Genomic DNA, 26,041 nt, shown 5'->3' with positions numbered 1-26,041 from the left:
TGCCATCCATGGCTTTACGAAGCGATTCGTTGTTTACCAACATTAGCTACTTTGCTCTGGCGAATGATGAATTCTCAAGGGATTCGGAATGCATTTCCACTAACAAATCGTACTGACTGACACTCAGGATGCTGTGCTTTATCTCATCGAGGCATTGTGAACAACTCATTAAATTCTAGCTTTTGATCGCAGCAAAGTCCACCAAACATGGCTGGCTAACTAACGTCAAATCAAGATACATACACATTACGTTCCCAAGGTGTGTGTCTTCCCCCAGCGCGTTTCGGGCTCAAAGTGAATGTGGTGGTAGACGCAAGTGCGCACTCCTGGTGCTCCTCGTCCTGCCCCGACTAACGAGTCTCGCAGTGAAGACACAAGCAGCCTGCCCGCGGGGAGACTACCTGAGTCATCGCATGGCGGCGAGACCGGTCTACGATATCCAGAGACACACCCTTGACGCTTTCTATCCAATCGCTGTCGTTACCGTGTCATCCACCAACCGGTGGCATGCCAGACTGCTTTTGCATTTACTCAGCCAGGCCAAGGTTCTCCTCAGCAGGGACCACACGGACGGTGTTGGTGTGGCCCATACCGCCGCGCCATCCCTGGACACAGACGATGTTGTCACCCTTGTTGATGATGCCGAGCTTAAGAGCGTGGTTGATACCCCACTTGAGACGGCGGTCAACATCCTCCTGCCAGACCTTGACGTTGAAGTCGGGCTTCTTCTCGGGGAAGAGGAAGGGCCAGACACCACGGTACAGGTGAGAGTACTGGATTCGACACGTTAGCACACGACCTCTCGAAACAACACTACGCTTCTCGACTTACCCGGGAGGCAGCGGGGTTACGGGTAACCATGACAATGGGGCAGACGGGGCGGTACTTGGAAAGGTAGCGAGCAGTTTTACCGCTGCGATCTGTCAGCAATCATCCTACCCAACTGGATATTTGCAACTCACCTGGTAGTCAAGACAACGATGGCACCAGCGTTGAGTTCCAGACTGGCGCTAACGGCAGCCATGGCGATGGACTCGACAGTGTCGGTGGGGCGAGGAGCAAGGTTGCGGAGCTCATCGAACACATTGAAGTGGGGGATGGCAACCTCGGCGAGCAGGCAGGTCTCGGACATCATCTTGACGGCCTCGTTGGGGTGGTTACCCTTGGCGGTCTCTCCCGACAGCATGACACAGTCGGCACCGTCAAGGACGGCGTTGGCAACATCGGACACCTCGGCACGAGTAGGACGAGGGTTGTATGTCATGGACTCGAGCATCTGAGTGGCACAGATGACGGGCTTACCCTTGATGTTACACTTGGCGATCATCATCTTCTGGGCGATGAAGACCTTGGGGGCGGGGATCTCGATACCAAGGTCACCACGGGCAACCATGACACCGTCAGTCTCTTCGAGGATCTCGTCGAAGTTGTTGACACCCTGCTGGTTCTCAATCTTGGCAATGATCTGGATCTCCTTGCCCTCCTCACCCAGAACCTCACGGATGTGGCGAATGTCGCTACCGCGGCGGATGAAAGAAGCGAAGACCATGTCGACCTTGTTCCTAACACCGAACTTGAGATCGGCAATGTCCTTCTCGGAAAGGGCGGGGAGGTCAACGTCAGTGCCGGGCAAGTTAACACCCTTGCGGGAAGAGATGTTGCCGTTGTTCAAGCACCGGACGCGGATGGTCTTGTCATCTACGACTTCGAGGACCTCGAAGGAAAGGATACCGTCATCAACATAGATGAGCTTGCCAGGAGAGATCACCTTGGTGATGTTCTTGTAGTCGAGGTACCTACAATCCGACTTGTTAGCGGAGTCCATACACAGACACATCTGCGCTGGTCTCCCGATCCACTGGCAAGATCGGAAGAACGCGGGGAGGAATCTTACATGTTCTTGTCGTCGGAGGCGGTGGCATATTGCTCGTCGGTGGTGATGTTGAGCTCGTGGCCCTGCTTGATAGGGATATCCTTATCATCGGGGGTGTTTCCGGTACGGATCTCGGGACCTTTCTACAGAGGAGTTAATTTGAAGGATCGCGACCAGCCAAGGGACCCGAACTTACGGTATCAAGAGCAATGGCGAGAGGACGTCCGACCTGGGTCTTGGCGGCCTCGCGGGCGTTGTCGATAACAGATTGGTGGTACTGGGCGGGTCAGCATATCGTCATGTGCCAATGCACGGATGGGTTCCCTTCTTACCTCATAAGAACCGTGGGAGAAGTTCATGCGAACAACGTTAAGACCGGCTGCAAGCTAGTCAGCTGATTGATAACTCCCAGAGTTATAGGTTTTATCGCTCGTACCAGTGCGGAGAGAGTTGATCTTCTCCACGGAGTTGGTCTTGGGGCCTAAAGAAAAATCGGAGGTTAGCTCGGATGAGGTCAAGTGCGGGGTGCGAGGTCCTCATCAAGAGATGGCAATCGCAACGACACAACTGGCAGGAACGTACCGATGGTTCCGATGATGGAGGTGCGGCGGAAGTTCTTGGAGGGCACCATCTCAGTGTTGAGCTTGGAGTGCCACTCCAACTTCATGCGGTTGCTCAGGTGGTCGAGGGAAGAGCTGGCGGCCATCTTGACGGATGATTGATCTCTACTGAACCGGGGGGGAAGACAGAAGAGAAGGGATTGATGAAGATGGAAGAAAGAATGGAGGGAGAGAAGGGAGGAGAAGAGGGAGAGATAATAGGGAAGGAAAAGACGGGGCCGGTGAGCGAGAGAAGAGAGAGATGGTGGACTAGAGGAGGGGTGCCCGGGAAGGAAAAATGTTGGCGGCGGTGATTGGCTGGATCGGCCCTTTTTGGTGGGATTCCTGCTTTGGGACGCTTTTTTCTGTCGGTCGGTTCCCCGCGGGTTGAGAGCTGGCTTGTTAGTTGTGCCTCCAGCTACGGAGTAGTTACAATCACACTTCCCATCGCCTACATAATTCCCATTATTAATGACTTTTTCTCCCCCCCGGCACTATCGCTGGGTATCAAAACTCAATTATTTGCTGGGTGATCCACCTTTCACTGCTTTGCTACTATTCTTTGATCGTAGATACACCTGCTGCCTCCGTCCGCTCTTTTCACTGGTCAGCCAAGGGTTTCCGCCCAGCGATCAGCAGCATTTGTCCACTTCATCCTCAGGCACCTTCCCTCCGCGCATCTCAGGCATTCATACGCCGCATGCAATAATAATTGGTTGGGAAGACCAAAAGCAATTCAAGCCCAAGCCACAATCAGACACCCACACAACATTCTGCGAAGTATCTGGCAGGACCACATGATACCCTCTCACTCTGTCCAGTTGACCCCACATCGTCGCGGATCCATTCTCTCCTAGCGAGGTGGATTTGGATGCTTTGTCGGTGCTGAATTTTCTCCTCGCAAAAGAGCCCAATGCCCTTCGCAAGAACTATTTCCCTGACTCCATCGGAACCCATAAGGCTGAATTTTGCTCTGCTCGGACGGACCCAGTTGCCAGTTATGGAGAAGCTGTCTCCCTTTTTATTTTTATTTTTATTTTTATTTTTATTTTTTTTTTTTTTGTCCAGTGGGTAATTAATCATAATAATGAGGACGAGACTTTGGCCAGTAGACAGGGACCCTAAGTAAGTACTCGGAGGTTTTCTCTTCCACTTGGAGGTTTTTAACTCCGAATGTGCCGCTGCCTTCACTGGGAAGATAGATAGTTAGGTAGGTCAGGATGAGAGAGAGATAGTAATAGCAGCACCTTAACCACATATATCCGAACTGAAACTTAGTCTCTCTTGGCTCATTATGGCTAATACTTACTTACTTAAGTGAGTAAACATAAAACATCCAGAACAATGGTATGGTCGTTCTATTGATATTCTTATTTTCCGTGATTGGACACCCACAAGGTAGATAGATAGTAAGTAGTAGAGAGGTACGCACTACCTACTGAACCCATATCCTCACTACCACCACATAAGTACCTTCTACTTACAATCACGGATACCGATCAACAACTTAGCACCTGTTATTATAATGTATGTGTATACCCGTCCCGACTCAGCCCCCGGTGAATCTGGATAATCTGCAATATGCATGCTAGGCCATTCCACTCCGTAAGTACTTAGCCCGCCGTCGGCTCGGCACACTTCCTCTTACAAAGATAACTATAGCTAGCACACATATTCTCCATAGCAGATACATACTTAGTATGTTAGTATGCAGAGCCAAGCCCAGTTATCTTCATTCCCTTTTCGGTAGTTGTTTCATCCTACATATCATCCTCATCCACCCGCCTAGCTATTGACAAAGTACTGCCGACTTGGCGGTGCTGTGATTGCGTACTGCTCCGACGGAGGAGCATAGTTCAGTTTCGCTTGGCTTGGATTGAGGAAAATGGTTTCGGACTTCGGCAAATGGATGGATGTATGCATGCTGATCTATTCAGTATTGATGTTTGTTAGTATTTGCTTTTTGGGTTGAGTTGATTTAGTTGTTGAGGCATTGGAAACTGAATGGGAGGGAGTGTGGGTATTTATGATTCATCCTATCTCTAAAGTCATTACGGTGTAGCATTATCTGTCAAGCGATGAAATAACTAAGTAATATATAGACACTGCCCCTCCGGACTCTGTACTTTATGAGCTGTAACAAACACACCACAGACAAGTGGCCGCTCGGCTAACTGCCTACCTGCCGAGACTTAGTACCTAGTTACTACGGAGTACTTACTAACCAGCTCCAGCTCACTAACCACACCAGCCACACAACTCCTCTCCTCAAACCCAGCCACCTAAATGACCACCCCAGCCTCGCTCACCGCCTCGCCCAGTCAGTCGCCCACGTCATGTGAAAGCCACGTGAACCCTCTACCTCGATGACTCTCCGTGGGGTGACCTGCTGCTACCTACCTACCTATCTTTCTTTTTTCTATTCCCACTGACAAGAACTCCCACGCCCATACCCCTCGCTCCTCCTATTGATATAGTCTGTTGCTGCAAATCATTTACCTATCACATTATCACACACGCAGAAGTTACTCGTCATCATGGTATGTCACATACCTAACCAAGCCTCGTCCGTCCCCGGCCGGGTTGTTCTACGGAAGAGACGAGGATATGGGATAGATAGGGTATAGAATATGGGATATACTAATATATTCTTGTGCACATTCAGCTCGGACGTCTTAGCCACTACGCTTTCGATGCGGTTCTTAGTACGTACCCTTATTATTATTTTTCTTTCTGTTTAAGTTGGGGTTTGGAGCTGACCTGTTTCGCAATCTAGTCTCGGCCTTCCTGGCTGGCGTCAAGCGCTCGACTGGATTAACGTAAATACTACGCCCCATTTCTACGCTATCATCCATTCTATCCGAGGGTCAGGAAACTAATCAGTTCATCCCGCGCTCATCCCCCCGTCTTGGGGGTAATCGCGTGGGGTATTTCACAGCCCCAGTCTCAACTCCGACAAAATCACCGATAACAAGGACTTCAAGAAGTGGATCGACAACTACCTGGGTGTGGGTGAGTGGGTGATGGATCAGTCTGTGGCTGTGTTGGGTTCGACTAGCTACTTCGAGCGCAAGCGGTAGATCTACTACTACTACTACTACATCTCAACTACCGATCGCATCGCTTTTCCTATGTCGGAGTCGCCGGTCGGCTTACGAATGAATTGAATGGATCTCTTGTGGGGTGGGCATCTATATGTGATTTGCCTGGGTTAGGCGAATGCACTACTAGGTGAAACTGCGAGTTTCTGGCTGGAGGAGAGAAGGCGGGATAAGACAAGAAGGATAACAATCCCGTCGCGGCTGGGGTATTATTCTGGAGTTGGGAGGGATCGTTGCTCATGATTGATGATGGCATTTCGGCTCGTGTTTGAGTAGCGCAAGTCATGGCGTTGGGTATTTTGCGTTGGCTGTACACCTTGATCCATGCTCCAATGGCAATTTCCTCTGGAACATTCGCATCTCTCCTCGATACGCCTGTTTGTACATAGGTTCCCTGTGGAGGGACAACTCATCTATCTCTGCTCTCCGCTGTTAGCCAAACAACGGCCCGGACTACCCATCGAGGTTGCTCCCGGTGTTTTCTTATCCACCACTACAGTCACCGTGTGCAGGTCACTGACTAGCCATGAGGTTATACAAGAGTATCCGGTTTCAGGAGTCCAATTCATTTCAATATGGTAACCTCCGTAGAGCCCGCCTTTGGGCCGCGAGTGTGGTCTCGCAATAACAGATGCGCCAAAGTGAAAGATTGGTTGTCACATGTAAGCCCGTGTGGGTCTATCATAGCACATGTGTACTCGCTAGAAAGTTTAACGTCAAAAGCGTCCGCGCATGTCAAAGCATAATCGCCAAAATAGGAGCCCGGGTCATATTCTGGAAGCACCGTGGGGTATGGAATGAGTGACGTGATTCGTTCAATCGTAACTTTCGTACTATGTATTCATCGAAACCTATGTCCGGAGTAATGCATCGATGTCCAGACGACGGTAATAGGAGATATGGCCCATAGTTTCCCAATAGTGCGCCACGCACTCTGGCGAAATCAAAATGAGTTGGGATGCGATAAACGTATCTAAAAACCAGGTCAGTATGCAAAGCGAGATGCCCGGCCACTTTTCCGATCAAACTTACCATCTCTGAAACCGAGGCCCGCTACATGGCCTTTGCTCCTTACTATGCGTGCTCCTTGAAAGAGAGCTTCCTCCGCAATGCGAACAAATCCTCCTGGACCAATGTCATCTGCTGAGAATGATATTTCGCCACGAGGAACGTTAGGGTCTCCAGTGAGCTTGATAGCCTCAAGGCTGCATCGCCCTTCCCCTTGGTCACGTTGTAGGAAAAGCAGAAATTCACATCCATGTGCTGAGTAGTCTCCAACCCAAATGCCTTGGTATGGTTTCTTGTCCGTAGGCGTATACAGCTCCGGGTCAAGTGTAGCATAAGTCGACAGCGTCTCACTCCGGCCAGCGGTGAAGATCGGCATGCCCAATCGGAAATGTGCCCATCTTCTAATACGAAACGCATGCTCAGAAATTCTGTCCAGCTGTGGGGGGTGGCGTTCCCACTCCGGGTCAACTTCACCGCGATAGACGCGGTGTTTGGTTGGAATGGTTATTGGAGGCCATTGTTTGTTCGCCACAACATCAGACGTCATTCGGGTGGAACAAAGCGAAAACGAGTTGAAGACATGCTGCGTCTCGAGGGGCATAGGCATGCGGGTCTCACCGTGTAAATATAACGGCCGTCCCTCGTGGTGGTTCTTAAGGAGCAGGACTGGATCGTCTAGCCACAGACTGACTTTAGGATTGAACGTTTGAATAATAACATCTGGGTTCCAGTCCCAAAGTTGAAATTGGTGCGAGCGACGTTCTGCGATGACTCGGTAAGCCTCTATGACGCCCCGTCGGTGATCATAGCGGGCGAGAATTAAATTGCCCGTGTGCTCAGTGTCTGCAAACCAGATTTTGTTGCGAGGAATAAACCAGCAAGGATGGTGGGCGATGTAGAGACTGCGAAAGGAGTCAAAGACACCTGGTGTGTGTATGGGCTCGGGAAGATTGGAGTTGATGATATTGGCCCACAAAAGCTCGTTGGTCGCATGCTCAGCGAAAGTGCGGCAGGTGGTTGACAGGCGAGCGAGATCTTGAGCCGATAAATATGACAGTATTTGCTGGACTAGCTCAGGGGGAAGCTCTAAAAATGGAGCGCTGAATTCCCTGGGGTTGTTGGAAGTTGTTTCCGATAAAGACGTCTGGGGATCGTCGTCCATCTCCGCGGGTGCCTGTTTCCGTTCCTCCCAGGCCGGCTGATTCACAAGCGCAGCAGTCATCACGAGTCTCTTGAATGGACTGAAAGCCGAGAAGCCAAGGGTGACAGGTGCAGCAGCAGATGATCTGCCAGATAGCGCTCGGAATAATTGAGTTGGCCGTGAGCACAAGAGCAGGGGAGATAAAGTAGTCAAGGAAGCAAGTGGTTGACGATCTGCATACTAGTAAGTTAGCTTCCACTGGATTAGCGAGGGGAAGGCAAGTCCAGCTGGCCGCCCGCATGACATCACCCTTGCAGCCGCCTCGATCACCTCATCAACGGAGCTGTCCAGCCAAAGTCTAAATAAAAGGGCGGTGCATCCCTGCGAACATTGTGCAAAGCACGGGATAACCAGTGTGCGGTGGTGTTGCTGGGTGATTCTGCATTTGATCGCATCTGCTCGCAGGAGACTTCCCAGTTGTGGTGGTGGGCAGCCGGCAGTAAGAGAAGTTGAGTTGAGGGGAAAACGCCAATCTGGCGCTCGTCACGGGGATGGCGATAAGATACGGAAACAATGTCTTTCATTGGCTGGTCACACAGCAGAAACAATACTCCTTGTCTTTTCCTTATTCCATACTACATACGAAGGAGGTAATATCCGGATAGCTCGATAATCCCGTATTGATCATGATTTGAAATACTCACAAAACAAAGTACAGCGCCTGAAATGCAAGGCAGCGGGGGCAGTCAGGTGACTGGCGCAAGGGTGGGTTTGTTTACGCGTTCCCAATCGGGCAATGGCCCTGTCCTTCAACGCGTCAGGAAGGCACGATGGGCCCTTGCCTATTCGGGAAAAATCACAATACTCCAGGTCCCGTGGTGATTGCCGTCAACTGTTGTTCCGAACTACCATCATTATTACTACTGCTCTATATATCTATTGGTTTGTTTCACGGCCCTATAGCATCATTATTGTCTAAGCCAAGTGTCACAACCATACCTTTCTCATCCCCAGAAAAACAAAGCAGGGGCTGAGATCGTGCGACATTTGACTCACCCAAGTCAGGTCGATACACAATCGCCATGGACACGAGACAGGCGAAACGAAAGAGACAAAACAGCTCTTCATCCAGTCAAAAGCCTCAAGAGGCTCAAGAGCCTCCCACGCCGGTCTCGATCAGAAGAACTCGTCGAACCGAGTATTATATTACCTCCGCCACCTCTTGCGAGACCCCTCATCAGAGTAAAAAGGTTCGCTTCTCAGACCCGGGTCCTGGGCGGCAACATGGTTCTGCCCACTCAACAGGCCTTACTCCGGCCATGTTGCGGTCTTCCTTCGAAGAACGAGCAGAAGATGACCCGTTGATTCGGAGCCCAAGCCGTCGCCAACGACGGCGCTCAACCCCTCTTCCGCGGTCTCGCCGCAGTATGGACGCTCCTGATGCTGCCAGTACAGCCTTCCCAGAGCATGTAGTGCAGTTCACACCGTTGCGACAACTTCTAGACGCGCGCACGAAACGAAGAATCCGGCGGATTGGGCTAAGTGATGAGATCAACCATCTAGAGCGCGAGAAGAGGGAATCCGCCCAGTACGAGAAGACACTCCAGTCGCTACTACGCGAACGAGATTCGTTGAAGAATGAACTGGATTCGGTCAAAAGAAACCAAGACGTATCCAAGAGTCTAGCAACCAGCGAAGAAACCACATGGCTATCGCCACAATCCATGATTGAACAGGTATCGTCAGAGAATGTCCGATTAAGGGAACAGCTTTCGTTCCCTTCGCCGGGTGCCACAACAGACCATGATACCATCAGCAATTCCGAGGGAGAAACAATGGTGATCAATGAGAGTGCATGGGATTGTGATACAATGCTTATATCAAACTCGCCGGATATTCGGGCCTTAGATGCCCGGCTTTCAGTGCCTGATAATATTTCACTTCTGAGCCAAGGACATGCGAATACTGATGCATCGACTCAGGCATCCATACCTGACCACAGGCAAGAGGCGGAGATCATTGCGCTTTCAGCCGACCTCGCAGCTGCCAGGAAGGAGAAACGTGACTTATTTGAGGCATGTCGCGCCCGTGTCGCTTCGTTTGGCGGAACTGCAATTGAAGGTCTCCTTCGTCAGTCCTCTCCACCGCCGGACTTCCTGGATCAAGTCCTGCCTACCCTGACCCAGACACTGCGGCGTGCTTCTGACGCTGCCCAAGCACTGGACAACGTCAAGGAAGAATTGTCGGGTCTCGGATTTCCTGGGAATAACGCTGCGGAAATCATCTCTACAATGCGTGACCACTTTCGCGCCGCACGCCTTCAACTCGAACGAGCAGTTCCCGGCGAGACCGCCAATGCTAGCCTCAGTGATGGCAAAGCAACTCTGGGTGCATTAGTAAAGCGAGTTGAGGTGCTCGTCAAGAGCCTTGGAGACGAGCAGGAACGACTAGAAGGCTCCGTAGGCCGGGAGAACGCAATTCGGGGTCAGTTCGATACTCTGTTGGCTCGATACGAAGGTGCATCGAAGAAGATTCAAGACCTGGAAGAGTCTATTGCCTCATCCGCTGGAGACATGCTTCACACACGAATGCGTATGCAGGAGCTTGAACGCGAAGGAAAGGAACAAGCTGTCAGCATTCAGCGGCTGAGTGCTGCTCTCGACAAATACCACGAGGAAGTCAAAGGACTAGAGGCCCTGGTTACTGAATTGGAGGATGACAAGGCGAAGAATAACGAGTCACACAAACAGGAAGTGGACGAACTACAGCAAAAGCTGGAAGAGCAGGCCCGTTCCCTTCGTACTACCGAATCAACCGTTGTGGAGCGGGAAACTCGCATCCGGGAATTAGAAGAGGCCCTTCAACAGAATCGCACCCGCGTGTGTGACCTCGCAACCAAGATTGAGTCACTCGAGGCTGAGCGCCAGCAGACGATACAGGGTTTGGAGCAAGAAGCAAAGGAGGAGCAGCAACGCCTTGAACAAGAAGTGGGGTCGATGAATGTCCTCGTCTCGGAGCTCAACACGTCACTGGCGGAAGCCAAGTCAGATATTGACCGACTTCGCCGTAGTAACACTGGCTTGGAGGAGCAGCTGCGCCTGGAAGTTGAAGCAAGGGACAGTCTGCTGGATAAATGGGCTGCAGAGCAAGCGCGGTCGTTTGCCTTCATGAAGGAGACCGTCAATAATGAGCGACGGAAAGCCAGAGTACGCACTGCGAACTGGGAGCTGCGTTCGGACGAGATCCAATCATCAGATGGCCTGAATATCGGCAGCGAACCCATCACACCGGTCAGCATAACAAGATTTGTCGACGTGGAGGCTGGCCGGGGGAAGCATCGTAAGCGCCTGGATAGCGGGGTAGGAATACTCACCGACGATCTGGAGGATGCAGATGCTGGTCTCCTGCCAGAGTCGCTGCCTTCTGATCCCGCCGAGTTGTTGTAGTCTGTCTGGTACACGGGGAACCTTGGCACGTTGTTCGCTGTGCGTGGAAAAGTCTGCAATATATTTTGGTTAGCTATGCATGTTATTCGAAGAGTCTACTAGGTCATGTACATCAAGCATTGGACATAATGAAATGATTTGATAGTTATCTGTTGTGCTTCTGTAATAGCGAACGAGGCCAGTATTGGTATCACAGCGTGTGACCCAACTTGAAGGTGTGCCAGAGTTCATCAGGTCTACTTCGATCAACACTAATAAGGTCCCACTTTCAAAAGTGCTTCGATTTTGTGACACATCAAAGATACTTTTAACCAACACTTGCTTGCATATATGCAGATGCCGCAAGTACGTATGGTACCACCACACCTGGATCAGTTGCCTTTGATCTCGAACTAAGTCAGCAAGAGGCATTGACAGATACTCCTGGTGGTGCCGATAAGGCAAGCTCGCATTATGATACGTCTTCACGTAGAAAAACCAAGTTTCCTTGAATGCATCATTCTCACTTCGGAGCATGGTTACATTCTTGACTTCCGTCCGCATACTTTATCCAAATGAAAATTGCTTGAGAGACAGCCTTAGAACCAGCGCGTCGGTCTCACGCAGTACGGAGGCCTAGCCGAACTAACTACGTATAGCTTAAGCCTGGGCCTCAGCGGCCAACATGCACCTTGCTTTAATTTCTTTCTATTGATGAATATATTTCCGGATATCAGTGCATCTAATGGGAAAATGGCAGTGGTTGCAGCGGTCTGATGGCAGCTTGGGGTTTCCATGGTTGAGTCGGACTCCCTGCGTTATAAGGTTCATCCCGCGGGTGGGGGCGCTTTGATCTTTACTGAATTCTGGCACAGCTTCCCCGTCTCCCTTGTTTGCGTCAGGCCCTGCGGAATCCTTTTCTCTATACAAAGTACTATCGATTGATTGTTAATATTGTTAATATTTCTGAAGACAGGGTGACAACCGTGCCATGGGGACTGCAGTCAGCGGGGGGACCACAGCTGGGACTACTGCCATGTGTCATGTCCGAGGGAAAAGGGAGAGAGCGAGGAGGTCAGTGCATCCATACCCACCGGGGTAATTAAAGGAAAGCACTAACAGGCTAACAGCATCCTTTTGATTATTCCATGAATGCTCTAGAAGGACTAGAATGGCACTAGAGGGAAATTGGTCGCCGTTAGCATCCTCTCGAATCCATCCCTGATCCACCAGGGGTTTCCCAGGGAATGCGTCATCCAGGAACCTGTCCACGAACACAGCACCACTAGCTACACAGTAATTGCACCAACCATTGCGGGCTGACGGGGATGGAACTGGTTTTTGCCACCGGAAGGGGATGCAAGATCGGGGCCAGCATGTGAACTAAGGTTTGGGACAATCGGGGGATGCACGATCAAGGTTTCGCTAAAAATGTGTCGCAACTTGCAAGGAACTGCAAGCTGGCCTTTTAGGGGCGTGGGGGAAGGGAGACGATCGGGGGAGTGCAGGAGATTGCAGGAAAGTCCCGGCCAGTCGGGGCTCCATGGTGACCATGACCAACAGTCAACTGAACAGATGCTATGCTGTGTTGAGAGTGAGTAGAAAGAGAGGCACGGGGTTTCAGCTGGTAAGAGGACTGTTTCATCCCACCTCAGCAGTAGGATCAGCAGTAGCCATCATCAGTATTGACTGTGTATGAACATTTGCAAGGAGTTGGTGCCGATTATTCCGTCGATCGCAAAAGAAAGGAAGAGAGTCATTCCCTGGGGGGGAGGTCAATAGTGCCGGAGACTATCAGGCCAGGGGGAGGGAAGCACATCCACCAAAAGAAAGAGAGGGATTATTAGTTATTCTTGTTCATGATTATTGAATAATACGTAAGGCCATCCAGGCAGAGACCGTCGAGGAACCGAATCTGAGACGGAGCGCCATCAACTTGAAGCCGCGGATCCGACCCCTGAACCCGCTGCCTCAGGCGTCGGGGCCTCGTTGCTGTCTCTCTCCACTTTCTCTCTTTAGTTGGAAGTGACTCTCTCTCTCTCACTTCTTCTTCTTCTTCTCCTTCTCCCTCTTTTCTCTTGCTTTCCTCTCTCTCTTCCTCTCACCTACTCATCTCCATCCCCCCTGCCATTCATTCATCCTGATCACAGCTCTCACTCAATTCCCTCTTTGTCCACCATGGTTGTGTCCACCGCGGTTGCATTGTCTCACCTGCATTGACTTTGTTTACCCCCCACTACCGAACCACTGTTTGCCTCCCGCGTGTTGTTAACAAATTGGGCCTACTGTTTATCTCACGTCACCCCGTCCCTCCTCTTTCTGGGACGCGTTCATTCATCTTGTGAATGCCCTCCGATTCCTTCGCATCATCCGTGCGAAGCGCTGAATCCCCTCTTCGCATCTCTACCTCCGTCGATTCTCTGACCAACCCCTCGAGCTCCGATTCTCCCCTCCCCAGTCCCATCCGCCACGATCAATACCCTCTGCTGACCTCCCGCTTCCGCCACTTGTCGCCCAAACGAGCCGCCATCATGAACGAGACAGGCGGCCATCCTGGTGTGCGAAACCTTCTTGCTAGGTTCGAGAACAACCAGAGCAACACCACTTCCCCTCCCTCCCGCGGTCGATCTCCCGCTGGCTCCGAACATTCCGCCTCTGCTAGACCCTTGTCCAAGGTGCGCGCCAGCTTCATCGCTGTCGATGGGGCCACTCAGCCGAACCCTGTCGCAGGGCTTCGCAGTGTGAGTGGTCGCAGCGATAGCCCTGCTGCGCCGTCCCGGGTCAGGAGCTTCAATTCGGAGGATTTCGAGGGTGGCTTGAGAAGTCCGTTGTCTGTGTCACCAACCAGCAACGGCTTCCCTCAGAAGATCACCGAACAGCCAGTTGCGGCCTCGGAGACGCCACAGAATGATGTGCCTGAGAAGAGCGAACCTGCCCCGGTAGAGCCCGAAAAGCCCTCAGAAGAGGTCACTGGGGAGCCCCCTGCTCCGGCTGCTGCTCCTGTCCCAGCTTCTCCTGTAAAGGCCAGCAATGTCTCCCCCAAGCCGACCCCGACCAAGACAGTCGCCAAGCGACCATCCACTATCCAGGTGGGGAAGACGGCACCCAAGCCTGCTACCAAGTCGCCAGCGCAACCCCGTACGCCCACATCTCCTGCCAAACCCGAGGACAAGACTTCTCGGACCACGCGGGCTACCCGGCCGACGGCCACGAAGGCTGCGGCCCTCGAAGCCCCCAAAGTCGCACACAAGCCGAGCCGGACGTCCTTGAACACTGCGACGAAGCCCGTCACCAAACCTGCACGGCCCTCTATGCCTGCTCGTGACTTGACGAAGCCGACAGCCTCGACCGCATCTCGTACCGCCAAAGCTATCGCAGCCAATCCTACTCGCCCGGCTTCGACAACGGCTTCCACTTCGTCTACCGCCAAGAAGCCCACGACGACGTCTACGCTGACCCGCAAGCCGTCCACACTGAAGAGCTCGACTACTGCAACCCAGAAGCGCGCAATCACTCCTACCGCTTCCACCGTGCGCAAGCCGTCGTCTCGTCCCTCCCCTCCCAGCAACCCCGGGAACGAACGCCCTCACTCTCGTGTCAGCAACACGAGCTCCAAACCAGTTGACGAGGGATTTCTGGCTCGCATGATGCGCCCCACTGCTAGCTCTGCTAGTAAGACGCACGACAAGGTTGAGGTCAAGAGTCCCCCGCGGGCCACCAAGCCGGCCCGGGCGCCTAGACGAGTTCCCTCCAAGTTGGATACCCGTACTTCCCGTCCGACCAAGGTCGAGCAAGGCAAGCCGCTGGAGAAGCCTGCGCCTGAGGCGAAGGCTGAGGAGCCCGCCCAGGTTGTTTCTGAGGCCCCTGCCGTTCTGGAGAAGCCTGCTGAGATTGTCGAGAAAGCTCCCGCAAAGGAGCCTGTTCAGGAGCCTGTTCAAGAGCCTGTTCAAACATCTGTTGAGTCTGAAGCTGAAGCCGCTGCTCCCGTCGCGGAGGCTGCTCCCGAAGTAGATGCTCCCGCGGTTGCTGAAGTTGCTGCTACTGACCTTCCCGCGGTTGCTGAGACCGAGCCCGTTGCTGAGGTCCCCGTGCCGGCGGAGGAGCCGGCCATTGAAGTGCCCGAGACCAAGGAAGCTACCGAGCCCGAAGCTCCCGCTGAGCAATCTACTGAGGCCCCTACTGAGGCCGTCGTCGAAGCTCCTGAGGCTGTCGAGGCCCAGTCGGGCGAGGTTGATGTTGACATGGGCAAGCTCTCTCTCAATTGACTTTCTGCAGAGCCTTGACCAGTTACAATAGATATTTTCTCTTCTCGTTTCTTTCTCGTGACATATCTTTTTATACCCTTGATAATCGTGATGCGACCAGGTACATATGCTTGTCTCCACGTGTTCTTGATACTGATTTTATTGTTGGGCTTTACCCTTCTTCTCTGCTTCTTGGCTTCTCTGTCTTCCACTCTGGTCTCGGGTTACCTTTCGGGATCTTTGGGTAGGAGAGCCCCTTGTTGACAGTCGAACAAGACCGACGACGTGCATGTCGGAGCATTGCAGGTGGAGTTGATTCGGATGTGATCTTAGCGATGTGTACGGAGTACTGCATCTTGCATAGAACTGGGTCCTCTGGCATATTCTTATCCTTGATTATTTTATGCTTTGGTGTAAATTATTGGTATTCAGTAAATGAATAGTTTTGTTAATCCTTGCATTACATCCCAGTATTCACGCAGCAGCATAACTTACCTATATCATTTTCAACCCTTCATGAGCAAACTAATAACCAACTCAGAACCAGCTACAGCTGCAACACCTATTCACCATTTCCCTCACAGTGCTCTAGACCGCACAGCTTATACCTTGGGAGAACAACGAGCACATATTTACTAATAATGCGCTCGCCTGCATACTACGCCCTTTGCCTGACAAATCGACAACCAATTAGTCCTAGTATGCATCCTTCGTCCCTGAAGGATAATTCTATTCCCTCCACCCTCAGGTAACTAACCTACCTTGGTTGACCCCAAAACCCAATCCAATCCGCTTCGGTCAAAATCAACTCACCATGTGATGGATAGCATCATTATCAGGCCACAAAGTAAGCATTCAGCTCGGAGAGGATTTCTAATCTGTACACACAGTAAGTAGTTCGCTAGTATCTATGGAGAACCCGGTGAAAGAACATGCTCACTATCGAATGCTGAGGTCAGAGTGGCATTCGCCGTGACTCACGGCATGACATAGCACGTGCCTGTACTTGTGGGTTCTAGACTGGATTATCTATAGTAGGCAATTACAACACCAGGAACAGGCAGTGAGCATCAGTAGTATATATAACCCATCATCTACCCTCTCTACCACCCACTCATCTGATCCTATCTCTCACACATTTACTATCGCCATTCACACATCCTTACCACCATCACAACTACAAATAATCTCCCAACGATGACAGGTACTTCATACTACTCCCCTTCCCCGCTCCCCACCATCCACCTCCACCTCCATCCCATTGACACTAACCAACAGCCACCATCTCAGACTCCTCTACCCCTTCCCCCCTCCGCATCGGCGTCCTCCTCTTCCCCGGCTTCCAAGCCCTCGACGTCCTCAACGTCCTCTCCTGGTCCCCAACCACCACTCCCCCCATCACCCTCTCCCTCCTCTCCACCACCCTCTCCCCCATTTCAACCCTGCCTCCCAATTTCCCGCATGCCCTATCCCAATCCATCCTGCCTACAGCCACTCTCTCCTCCTCGCCGCCTCTCGATGTCCTCATAATCCCCGGGGGCTGGGGTACTCGCGCCCCGCTCCCCGAATACACAGAGTATATTCGGACTGTCTACCCGACTCTTAAGTACCTGTTGACTGTGTGCACGGGTGGGAAGTTGGCTGCGAGGGCGGGGGTTCTGGATGGGAAGAGGGCGACTACGAATAAGAGTGATTGGGAGGGCGTGGTGAGGGATGCGCCGGGTGTGCAGTGGGTGAAGGAGGCGAGGTGGGTTGTTGATAAGAGTGATGTTGGGGGGGATGGGAAGGGGACTGAGGTGTGGAGTTCGGCTGGGGTGAGTGCCGGTGTTGATTTGATGTTTGCTTGGGTGGAGAGTATTTGGGGTGAGGAGGTCGCGGCGGGGGTGGAGAGGGTGTTGGAGTTTAGGAGATGGAGGGAGGGGGATGTGGATCCGTTTGTTAGGGATTAATTGTTGTATTATGTTAGGATTATGGGAGTGGATGTGAAGTTAAAGGTAGTAAGGTTATGGGCAATGACAATCTCCTCTTTGTTAAGTTATTGTATGTTGTGGTATGCATTGATTGAGGATATAAATAGATGAAGTGAACATATATGGAATGGAATGAATCGCTGTTAGATTGGAACGTGTAAACCGATCATATACTATGTAGAAGCATGCTAAACTCCGGCATGAACAGACCCTTAACCATAATATCACAAGAATTAGAATCTCAAGTTCGTTCCAGGGGGTGGCTACAGCCTCTTCTCCAACTTCTTCAAAAACCGATTCACCCCATGCTCCACTTTATACGCACTCTTCACAAAATACTGCGGCCGATGCGGATCCCCCGGCTTCACCATCGCCTCTTTGGCATACTTCTGATGCGGTGAGATCGACTCCTGTGCCGTCGGCTGATACAGTTGGTTATGAACGTTATACTCGTTCCCTGATACCGTGGCGCTGCGCTTCGGCCCCGGCTGCTCGTACGAGTAGTTCGAGTAACCACCTAGCGAGAGCTGCATCGGTGGGGTAGATGTCGATGATGAGTCGGTTGACGTTCTGTATATGCCGGGAGTCGGCCCTGCTCCTGCTCCTGCTCCGCCATAGAGGTGCGCATTAGGATCAGTGGGAGGAGGGGCGAAGGACATCTGTTGTTGCGGCTGCTGCTGCTGCTGCTGCTGCTGTGGTGGCCCTGGTAGTGACTGGTTTGTCCCCATGGGATGGCTGAGGCTCTCGCCTGATAGGAACGAGGCAGAATAGGAGGGTAGACCTGGGCTAGGTAGGGAGGTTGGGAACGAGGAGAGGCCAGCACTCGGGGGTCCAGGAGGCACGTAGTTTCCAGGCATGCTGTAGGGAGGGGCCGGCCCTGGTGGAGGTGGAGGGGCAGATAGACCTCTTGTTGCTGATGGTGCTGTTGCTGTAGCTGCTAACCCCTGGGGCATTTGGGAAGATTGAGGATAAGCAAGACCATTGTCGACAGCTGCAGCTGCAGCAAGGCCGGTCCCTGTCTCTGCGTCGTCTGGGGGAGGGGTCTTCTCTCGGTGTCTAATTGGCTCTGGTGCCGGGGGTGCAGCGGGATTGTAAGGTAGAGGGGCGGGAGTTGGTTCCGGCGGAGCATTATCCTGTTGTTCGCTGGCTACGGTCTGAATTCCAGGCATGACTGGCTGGGCAGTCGTAGCTAAGCCGCCCAGTGGAGGGGGAGGAGGGAGGTTGCTTGGTGGTGTGATGGCTTGGTAGCTAGGCACGGGGTTAGACACGACCTCGGCTTGAGAATTGCGAGTCTGTCCATTCTGATAGCCAGGATCGGTGATCGCTACATTTTCCAGTTGCTGTACAACAGAACTGACGGTGCTCTGGGGCGGAGGTGGGAAGGGGTGTCGGTCTGTCTCGATCTGCGACTGCGAGAGGTGCCGCTCGATCAGATCTAGGAACTGATTGACGTCCTCCGTCGTCCAAAAATAAATATCTAGGGTGTGCAGGCGGAACAGGGCTGGCGAGTCGTTACCAGGCAGTTGCCATTCGCTTGAAATGGCGCCTGGGGGCGGTGGAAACGCCGGTTGGCCTGGGGGTGGACTCGGCACCTGTCCGTCCACGGTCACAGTGCAGAGAGTCGGGAATTTAGTCGAATGTCGGAGATGGATGTTATCCAGAGCTACAGGCATTTAGCAATGAACCAGCACGATGAGAGAGGTAACTACTAACCGCCATTGAAGGCATCCTGCTCCGGAGTTCCTGGGTTGTTCGCGACCTCTATTCTAACCTTCTGCAGAGCGCTGTTGAGATAAAGGTATAGATAGCAGCCCTTATCAAACCGGTGATGGAGGGGCTTCGGGCATGGCGCTGCAAAGTAATAATGGATATCCGCAAAGCTACACGGCGGTTAGCAAACTCCAAGCAAACAGGTGTGATACAGCTGCAGCTGCTGAGAGATCTGCGGGGTAGCGCTACTCACACGGTTAGTATACGCTCTTCACCCGATAACGGAGGCATAATAGGCGATCAACGTCGATAAGGCCACCCGGGCGTGTTGAAGAAGAGAAGAAAAGAAGAAGAGTTCCGCGCGATGCGGGAATTGGGGGGGAAGACAGCGCCATGATTTATACCTGGACAAGAGGGGAATTCACACCGGCCTGTAAGATGCAGCGATGCAGCGTGATGCAGAAGCCCGGCGGCTACAGAGTGGCTGAGAGAGCTTCTGGCCGCTGATTCGTTGCCGCCGGAGATGTCACAAGAAATATTGCTGCCTGAGGCAGGAAGCCATGTCGGCGCCGCAATTACGTTACTCCGAAAATTTCATCTGAGCTTCCGCATCATCGGGGATTGTCTGCCAGCGGGACCTCAAATCCGACCATTGCTGCTGCTGTTCTAGATTGAATCGATAGAGATTCGACTATTCTCTAATTATCCCTCCGCGCCCGCCGCAACAGGTACAGCTACCCCTCCGCCCGCTCCAGTCATCGCGCAAGATTGCTTACTCCGACCCAGTCACTTTATCCCCGTCCTCCGCACACCACAGGCCCCCGGGCCAAACCTCCTCTCAAAATGTCTCTCGTCAACCTCGCCCACGTCTGCTCGCACCTGAACAATGCCTGCAAGGCCCGTCTAGGCCTCACCTCCATTCCCCATTCCAAGCTCCACCTGAAACTCGCCCTCGCGCTCCAAAACGACGGCTACATCTCCTCTGTCGTCCGCGGAGGCCCGACTCCTCCCCCTGTACACCCTATCCTCGGCAACCCGAACCCCATCGATGAGGTCGAAGGTATCGAACCCCTGACTCAAAGCAACATCGCTACCCGACGACTCTGGCTTGGCCTGAAGTACTGGCAGAGCGAGCCCGTGCTGGGCAAGTTGAGCCTGGTCAGCAAGCCGACACGACGAGTGACGATTGATGTGGCTGGTCTGCGTCGGGTAATCCGCGGTGAGCGGGATAACACTGTTGAGGGTATTCGCTCGCCTGGTGAGAGCTTGTATATCTCTACGGACCGGGGTATCTTGGAAGCTAGGGAATGTGTGGAGAAGAAGCTGGGTGGGTTGGTCTTGTGCCGTGTTCGCTAAGAACCTACACCGGGAAGGCTGGAAGATAGATGGATTACTTTTGATTCTTGTGGTTTTGCATTTATAGCGGAGTTTGGTCAGTCGAGCTGTGTCTCATCCCATGCTTTGTATGTTTTATGTCGCGACTTTGGGATGGATACCTTGTATAGTAACTAGGTGACTTCATGTACGATTTACCATTTTGAAGGCCTGTTTTTCTTATCTTTTGGTGCCGGCTACTAGGAACTATGGACTGCTGATGGCCATTGTAGGTGGTGGATCTAGTTGCATGTGATGTTCATCTTGCTAGTATGGCCTTTTGTTTACTGGGATTTCCATTTAAATATAATTCAACGAACCTCAACAACAAGCCAAACCACCGGGATTAAAACTCGATGATTGACTTGGGACGACCTTCTCGTATCCAGGCAAGGTTTCGTGCAAGTCTACAAGGATCGACCCCTCTACAAACTACTATGATGCTCTCAACAAGTTGCAGCAGGCCAGGTCATCTATCGACATACAGAACCACCCGGTAGTGTCCGACGGCATACTGCTCCGCTTGCGAGCACCTTGAAATCAGACCGTCCGATTATCATGATATGCTGCAGCGTCTTTACACCGACCTGCCCGATCCAGTAGATCGTGCTGATTGCATCCAGTAGTGTCTGCTGACAATATTCTGTTATCCATGTGCATGTGAGCTCCTTTCCATGGTCTCTTTTGCGGCGGTTGTCTCGCTTTGGCCGTTCATCGAATTAGTGGTATGGGGTAATGAAGCTGCCTTACGCATGGCTCAGCTGTCGTGGCGGCGCTGATATAAGCAACAGGTTCGGCATGCAATATTGACGAGTACGGAATATGTTGTTCCTGTTAGGACTCCTACAATCCCCGTTTAGTAGCCGATTCAATGGCGATTCTCAGTTTATACTTTCCTGTTGGTGCATGGACTCTGCTGCCATTGCCAACACCTAACCGTGCAATGGTAGGATGTCAGTCTTTCTAAATGTTAGTCATAGAATTCGAACCAAGTCCGATGCGCAGTGGGCTTAGATTGAGCCAGCGATGTTATCTCCGGGCTGTCCGGATCTTGACTTGAGATCACCATGACCCATTAATCTATCGTCAATTTACCAACGACATAGGTAGCAGGAATGCTGGTCAAGACGAAGGAGGCATGGTCTGGTAGGATTGTGAAACCACGGTGGGTAGGGCAGGACAGCCCAGGCGTTTGTGTCTGCCGAGATAATATCGGGTGAGCTTCGAAGCCATATCAGACGCCACGAATCATCCACACACTTTACTGGGGAGGTTACCTCAGCGACTTTCCGTTGGGTCGCAATGATGTACGCCAGACGCAACCCGGCAATGTCTCACAGCTTGTGCTGGATCAATCTAATCGAGTAATCGGTTTGATCCGTGAGAGGAGACCCTGGTTGCTTTGTCTTCTGGATTCTTCCTGTCCAAGGTTTCCCCCTATTTGCCTCGGTAGATTATTTGCCCAGATGGGGTCACTTAATGTACCCGGAATATGGGCAAATAGCCAAGGATCCCCTCAGTAGATCGGGGTGGTAAGTTTCAATGTTCATAGTCCACCATTCGTTCGAATGCTGTTTGCATGTCAGTGACCTCGTACGAAGAAGTAGTTCCATCGAGTCAGCGTCGGGAAAGGAGTATTGGCTGATACGGACGCCCTGAGTTTGGGCGACAGATCATGCAGCTATGTGTGCCCAACTCATCGAGGAGCAGTGACATTTCAGGCCCGGAACCTGAAGCTCCCCGCCCTGTGGATTCTCGACTTTAGGCCGCCATCCGTCCTTGACCGTGGTGCGTGCCCGCGATCCACTTCACAATATATACACACAAAATTTCTGTGGTAGCTGATTTGAACTGGGTCCTTCCCTCCAGCCTAGGCAGCCGTAGAGCAAATGTGAGTAGCTCGTCCTCGACAGTGGGGGTGGATCCGTAGATAGACAAGGGCTAGATGCCTACCAGTTGGAGCTTGAGATGACCGTACAAGCGCCAGACTATCGCGCGGTTCACCAGCACCATCGAGTAAAACGATATGCGCATAGCCAAAAGAACGATCTGGAGTGGAGTAAAATAATGACGGTAGATGCGGTAGCAGAATCCCGATGGGGAAACGAAGATCGGGTCTATTTTGGCCCTCGACGAGTGGACTCAGGCACCCAGGCCTGTCCCCGCCGTCCGCCCCGTGATTCGCAGTTTGCTTCTCTTTTCCACTGCAACCTCCGCTTCATCATCGTCCTTGGTCTTGTTCTCTTCTTCGTCCCTGTCCACAATTGGATCCCAACCAAGGCCCAGTCGATGTGGGTGGAGAGCATGGGACCATTGACACGGTGCCCAGTAACTTTATTCCCATTAACTTCCCCCCTCCCAGAAAAAGCCCCTTACCCGCACTGTTCCATCAGCAAATGGACTGACTGGCAATTGGGCCAAGGCCGTGAATAGTAGGTAATGGTCTCGTCCTTATGCCCAGCGGACGCAAGTTCCCTGCCGAGTCCTGCGGTTGCTGCCCAAAACCCTATGCAGCACCGGATCCTTCGACTCCTCATTTCCTTTCCTGACATGCGTGATTGAGGGCAAGATCAGCATACAGAAGTTGGCCATGTCCCGCTGGTGGAGTCTCGCTGCGATTTACTGCCGGGTCCATCCATGGCTATGTACCCCAGTATGCCTGGTGCAGCTCCACTGATTGCACGGAAGACTGGCAGGGCGTCTAGCTCCGGGAATTATTGTCTGGCTACTGCGCCGGCGGACTTCCTTATTGCTTTTCATCGTCCCTTGTTCTCCCGGACGTCTCTGGCTCAATCGATCCCCCTCAACCCTGTCGGCGAGGCACGGTGGAGACCTGACTCGATTGGCCCTGAAAGCAAGATGAATTTGTTGTTTTCCGTATAGTACGAGGTGTCTTCCGGCACGCGCTTCCTCCCTGACATGAGCGGAGCCCGGCCTTGAGCAATCCAGTCCTCTTGCCACTTATAGTGGAGTTCTTCATATCCCTTCCGGCTTGCCATATCTCACGCGGCCTTTGAAATTAAAAGCTTATCTGGTGCCGTGGACCGTCCACCCTCTTATTTTATTTTTTTTTGCCCACATTATCTGCTACTTTTACTATAATAAACGCCCCGTTCTACTCGCTGTCAGGCACCATTCTGAAAGGTCTGGACTGAACAGGCTGAGGTTACCTCGCCATCGTGTATACCCGTTCATTCTTCTATATAAATCATCAGCCTCATGTCCACGGTCCTTTCACCCTCATTGATCGCAATGTCTTCAGGCCTCAGTTACTTCTCAAGAGCATCCGGGAGCAGCGGCTCCTGCACACATTCCATCAGCAGTGATGATTCGTGGTCCCGCCACAGGTTAGCCCCAACGCAATATTCTCGTTAAACTCCTCTTGGTGGTGTCGTTGGGGGAAGCTCACCTTATACAGTGGCATCATGCCCCAACAACCGTCCGTATACGGGACTTCGGGCGAGGCGCCCGTGATCTACCATCCAAGGTACCTTGTCACTATCTTGTATCGACGTTGCTTCCTTTCTTTGCAGAATCTATCATGCTGAGACTCTCATGTTACTCATTCTTAGCGCTAGAAGGTTCTCCCCTCCGCAAATTGAGCGTGGACCTATAGATACTCAGGTTCCTGTCAAGCCCAACAAGCCAGTTTCATCGGACTTCGCCATGCCATACAGCGGACTTCCAGTGACCTCACATGCATTGGGAACAATTCCCGTGTCTGCAGGAGGCGCCTTGCCACGCCCCACAGCTCTCTACCCAGAGTGGGACCACCCTGCTCGCCTCCCAGCGGAGTCGCTCAGGCGTGATTACGACCTAGTCAGACCTTACGAGACGTCGGAGTACCTAATTGAAAGAAACAGCCGACGCGCAACGGAGAAGCCCAAAGGCGCTACTCGGTATCACTCGCAAAGACGGCCGTCTAATCGCGACGAGTTTGACGGACCCCACCAGTTGCTAGACCCTCCGTCACCGCGGGTCATAGCAGCCCAAGGGAGGGATTTGCCTCATCTACCTACTAATCTTGATGTCTCAGAGCAAGATCAAATTCTGACGTCAGTAAATGACCGACTGTCACAGTGCGCATTTGACTTTGTTGCAAAGTATCAATTTCCGATTCCACTGGAACCGGACAAGAGGCCGGTGAGAGTTCCTTCTGACCGCGAGTGGACCGAGTGGGTATATCTCCTAAAGAGACTGGCGACCAAGCGTCGCGTCCCAGCCCGGGTGTTGTATAATGGCCAGATCAAGCAGTTAGTGACCGTGCTGGAAAATTCCCTGGAGATGAGACATGCAGCCAAGCATCAGTCTCGGCCCATCAAAGATGATCGGAATGTCCTTCAGCTTATCTCAGCTGGCACACAGGTGGCCAAGATCCTTAAGGATGCCAATGCCATGGAATTCCTTGACCGCCTCTATCTTGATACAGAAAAACGCATCCATGATCGACGCAGCCGTCGAGTGAAATTTGCCAGCCCATGAACTAGGGTGGTTGCCAGCCTTTGCCTAAATTATGATGATGATTTGAATTATGGCCACACGATCCTGCCTTCCCATGGACCAAGCGCAGAATACCGCCATGCTCCTGTTTTTGTGGTTTACCCCCTCCGCACCCTCTGGACGGTCGTTCCCAGGAAGGAGACTTCCCAAGGAGAACAAATACAGTGCCCGTGGAATATCCGGATTACCCGTCCATTGTTTAAGCGGAACTGCGGACCTTTACCTTACCCTTACGGATGGATTGACTTTGTCCAAGCGTCCCACATATGGCCCCTGGATTTGGATTCCCCAGTATTACCGGATTGGCCGATTCGATGATCTCAGGCTATGACCTGCCGAGAATTTAAACAAATTTGGTTCAATAGATCCCCTTTGATTGGACGATGATGAAGTATGCCATGGTGATATTAGGGCTTCTTTTATGCCGTTATGGAGGTTTCTCTTGTGTTACTCGGGTTTATTTGTCTCTTTTTTTTATGTTGTTTGGATTTCCAACATCACATTACCTTTCGGCTTTAGATTATACTTTCGGTTCCGTTATATGTTTTGAACCTTATGCCTCGGTTTGGGTTGAAGATTTGTCTATTGACTATGTTTCTCATTCAATATCATGTTGTACAGCCTAGATTGGCTAATGTGGGTGGCTATTTGTTTTTGCATTGCGGTCAACTTTCGTTGATCTAGAGGTTACATGGCTGTTGGAATGTCATGTTTGTTGCGTTCTGTTGGCATTTCAGGCTGAATACTTTTGAAAATCTACGCTGGCTCAGTGCTTGGTCCACATTTGAATTGTCCACTAGCACTGATAAAGCGTTGTCAGCAGCCAGACTTTGTGTCTTTATCAGGGACATATACAAGTACTTTCTGGACTCTATGAAGCGGGAATACAGTGTTATTTTCACACCATAGAGCCATACAAGAATTTGCGGAGGAAATCGAGGCGGAAAGAAATGGGGCGACTGGAAGAATCCAGCGACAGGATCAGTACTAGTCTGTCAACCCCATGTTTGTCCAGAGAGGAAAGATGGGCCAGACGGGGACTCCTGGGTAAAGGGGTCCAAATTACCCCTAGTGCTGCTCCAGCAACCTATACCTC

At 52.0% G+C, this 26,041-nt stretch overlaps 8 protein-coding genes across 8 annotated transcripts; 3 read left to right on the top strand and 5 right to left on the bottom strand.

Moving 5' to 3' along the window:
- Nucleotides 1-527: 527 nt before the first annotated feature.
- On the bottom strand, nucleotides 528-2,579 carry BDQ94DRAFT_156043 (pyruvate kinase CDC19; the record flags this gene model as incomplete). Its single annotated transcript, XM_026768580.1, has 8 exons — nucleotides 528-773; nucleotides 832-913; nucleotides 963-1,796; nucleotides 1,895-2,016; nucleotides 2,070-2,150; nucleotides 2,206-2,252; nucleotides 2,310-2,354; nucleotides 2,456-2,579. The coding sequence occupies 8 exons, from the start codon at nucleotides 2,577-2,579 to the stop codon at nucleotides 528-530; spliced, it is 1,581 nt and encodes a 526-aa protein (XP_026632106.1).
- Nucleotides 2,580-6,424: 3,845 nt separating this feature from the next.
- On the bottom strand, nucleotides 6,425-7,803 carry BDQ94DRAFT_164869 (F-box protein; the record flags this gene model as incomplete). The annotated part of the gene is made up of 2 exons (XM_026770137.1): nucleotides 6,425-6,546; nucleotides 6,606-7,803. 2 exons carry the CDS (start codon nucleotides 7,801-7,803, stop codon nucleotides 6,425-6,427), a joined length of 1,320 nt encoding a protein of 439 aa, XP_026632105.1.
- An 84-nt stretch (nucleotides 7,804-7,887) lies between these two features.
- Nucleotides 7,888-8,440, bottom strand: BDQ94DRAFT_1428 (uncharacterized protein). Its single transcript, XM_026766104.1, has 2 exons — nucleotides 8,032-8,440; nucleotides 7,888-7,955 (listed from the first exon to the last, which is right to left on the bottom strand). Exon 1 carries the CDS (start codon nucleotides 8,304-8,306, stop codon nucleotides 8,049-8,051), a length of 258 nt encoding a protein of 85 aa, XP_026632104.1. The 5' UTR covers nucleotides 8,307-8,440; the 3' UTR covers nucleotides 7,888-7,955; nucleotides 8,032-8,048.
- Nucleotides 8,441-16,588: 8,148 nt separating this feature from the next.
- On the top strand, nucleotides 16,589-17,340 carry BDQ94DRAFT_164866 (DJ-1/PfpI family protein; the record flags this gene model as incomplete). Its single annotated transcript, XM_026770136.1, has 2 exons — nucleotides 16,589-16,595; nucleotides 16,670-17,340. The coding sequence occupies 2 exons, from the start codon at nucleotides 16,589-16,591 to the stop codon at nucleotides 17,338-17,340; spliced, it is 678 nt and encodes a 225-aa protein (XP_026632103.1).
- On the bottom strand, nucleotides 17,273-19,433 carry BDQ94DRAFT_1357 (uncharacterized protein). The gene is made up of 3 exons (XM_026764733.1): nucleotides 19,325-19,433; nucleotides 19,075-19,241; nucleotides 17,273-19,024 (listed from the first exon to the last, which is right to left on the bottom strand). The coding sequence occupies exons 1-3, from the start codon at nucleotides 19,360-19,362 to the stop codon at nucleotides 17,625-17,627; spliced, it is 1,605 nt and encodes a 534-aa protein (XP_026632102.1). The 5' UTR covers nucleotides 19,363-19,433; the 3' UTR covers nucleotides 17,273-17,624.
- Nucleotides 19,434-19,914: 481 nt separating this feature from the next.
- BDQ94DRAFT_164864 (mitochondrial 37S ribosomal protein uS8m) lies at nucleotides 19,915-20,427 on the top strand (the record flags this gene model as incomplete). The annotated part of the gene is made up of 1 exon (XM_026770135.1): nucleotides 19,915-20,427. One exon carries the CDS (start codon nucleotides 19,915-19,917, stop codon nucleotides 20,425-20,427), a length of 513 nt encoding a protein of 170 aa, XP_026632101.1.
- A 2,229-nt stretch (nucleotides 20,428-22,656) lies between these two features.
- On the bottom strand, nucleotides 22,657-23,049 carry BDQ94DRAFT_132312 (uncharacterized protein). The gene is made up of 2 exons (XM_026764034.1): nucleotides 22,868-23,049; nucleotides 22,657-22,773 (listed from the first exon to the last, which is right to left on the bottom strand). The coding sequence occupies exons 1-2, from the start codon at nucleotides 22,995-22,997 to the stop codon at nucleotides 22,667-22,669; spliced, it is 237 nt and encodes a 78-aa protein (XP_026632100.1). The 5' UTR covers nucleotides 22,998-23,049; the 3' UTR covers nucleotides 22,657-22,666.
- Nucleotides 23,050-23,735: 686 nt separating this feature from the next.
- Nucleotides 23,736-25,128, top strand: BDQ94DRAFT_1325 (uncharacterized protein). The gene is made up of 2 exons (XM_026764073.1): nucleotides 23,736-23,932; nucleotides 24,018-25,128. Exons 1-2 carry the CDS (start codon nucleotides 23,871-23,873, stop codon nucleotides 24,925-24,927), a joined length of 972 nt encoding a protein of 323 aa, XP_026632099.1. The 5' UTR covers nucleotides 23,736-23,870; the 3' UTR covers nucleotides 24,928-25,128.
- The last annotated feature ends 913 nt before the right edge of the window (nucleotides 25,129-26,041 follow it).

This window comes from Aspergillus welwitschiae (assembly GCF_003344945.1).
Source record: "Aspergillus welwitschiae strain CBS 139.54b unplaced genomic scaffold BDQ94scaffold_1, whole genome shotgun sequence".
NCBI lineage: Eukaryota > Fungi > Ascomycota > Eurotiomycetes > Eurotiales > Aspergillaceae > Aspergillus > Aspergillus welwitschiae.
The sequence above is the reverse complement of the archived record's forward strand: the minus strand, read 5'-3'. Positions and strand labels throughout refer to the sequence as shown.

Excerpts from the sequence above, each read along its gene's own strand:
- BDQ94DRAFT_1428 (XM_026766104.1), bottom strand. The coding sequence starts at position 8,306 with ATGAAAGACATTGTTTCCGTATCTTATCGCCATCCCCGTGACGAGCGC.
- BDQ94DRAFT_1357 (XM_026764733.1), bottom strand. The coding sequence starts at position 19,362 with ATGCCTCCGTTATCGGGTGAAGAGCGTATACTAACCGT. Across the intron at positions 19,242-19,324 it reads GAAGAGCGTATACTAACCGT|CTTTGCGGATATCCATTATT; the intron begins GTGAGTAGCGCT and ends ACCGCCGTGTAG. Across the intron at positions 19,025-19,074 it reads GCAGGATGCCTTCAATGGCG|CTCTGGATAACATCCATCTC; the intron begins GTTAGTAGTTAC and ends AAATGCCTGTAG.
- BDQ94DRAFT_1325 (XM_026764073.1), top strand. The coding sequence starts at position 23,871 with ATGCCCCAACAACCGTCCGTATACGGGACTTCGGGCGAGGCGCCCGTG. Across the intron at positions 23,933-24,017 it reads CCCGTGATCTACCATCCAAG|CGCTAGAAGGTTCTCCCCTC; the intron begins GTACCTTGTCAC and ends ACTCATTCTTAG.
- BDQ94DRAFT_132312 (XM_026764034.1), bottom strand. The coding sequence starts at position 22,997 with ATGTCAGGAAAGGAAATGAGGAGTCGAAGGATCCGGTGCTGCATAGGG. Across the intron at positions 22,774-22,867 it reads CATTACCTACTATTCACGGC|TGGGCACCGTGTCAATGGTC; the intron begins CTTGGCCCAATT and ends GAATAAAGTTAC.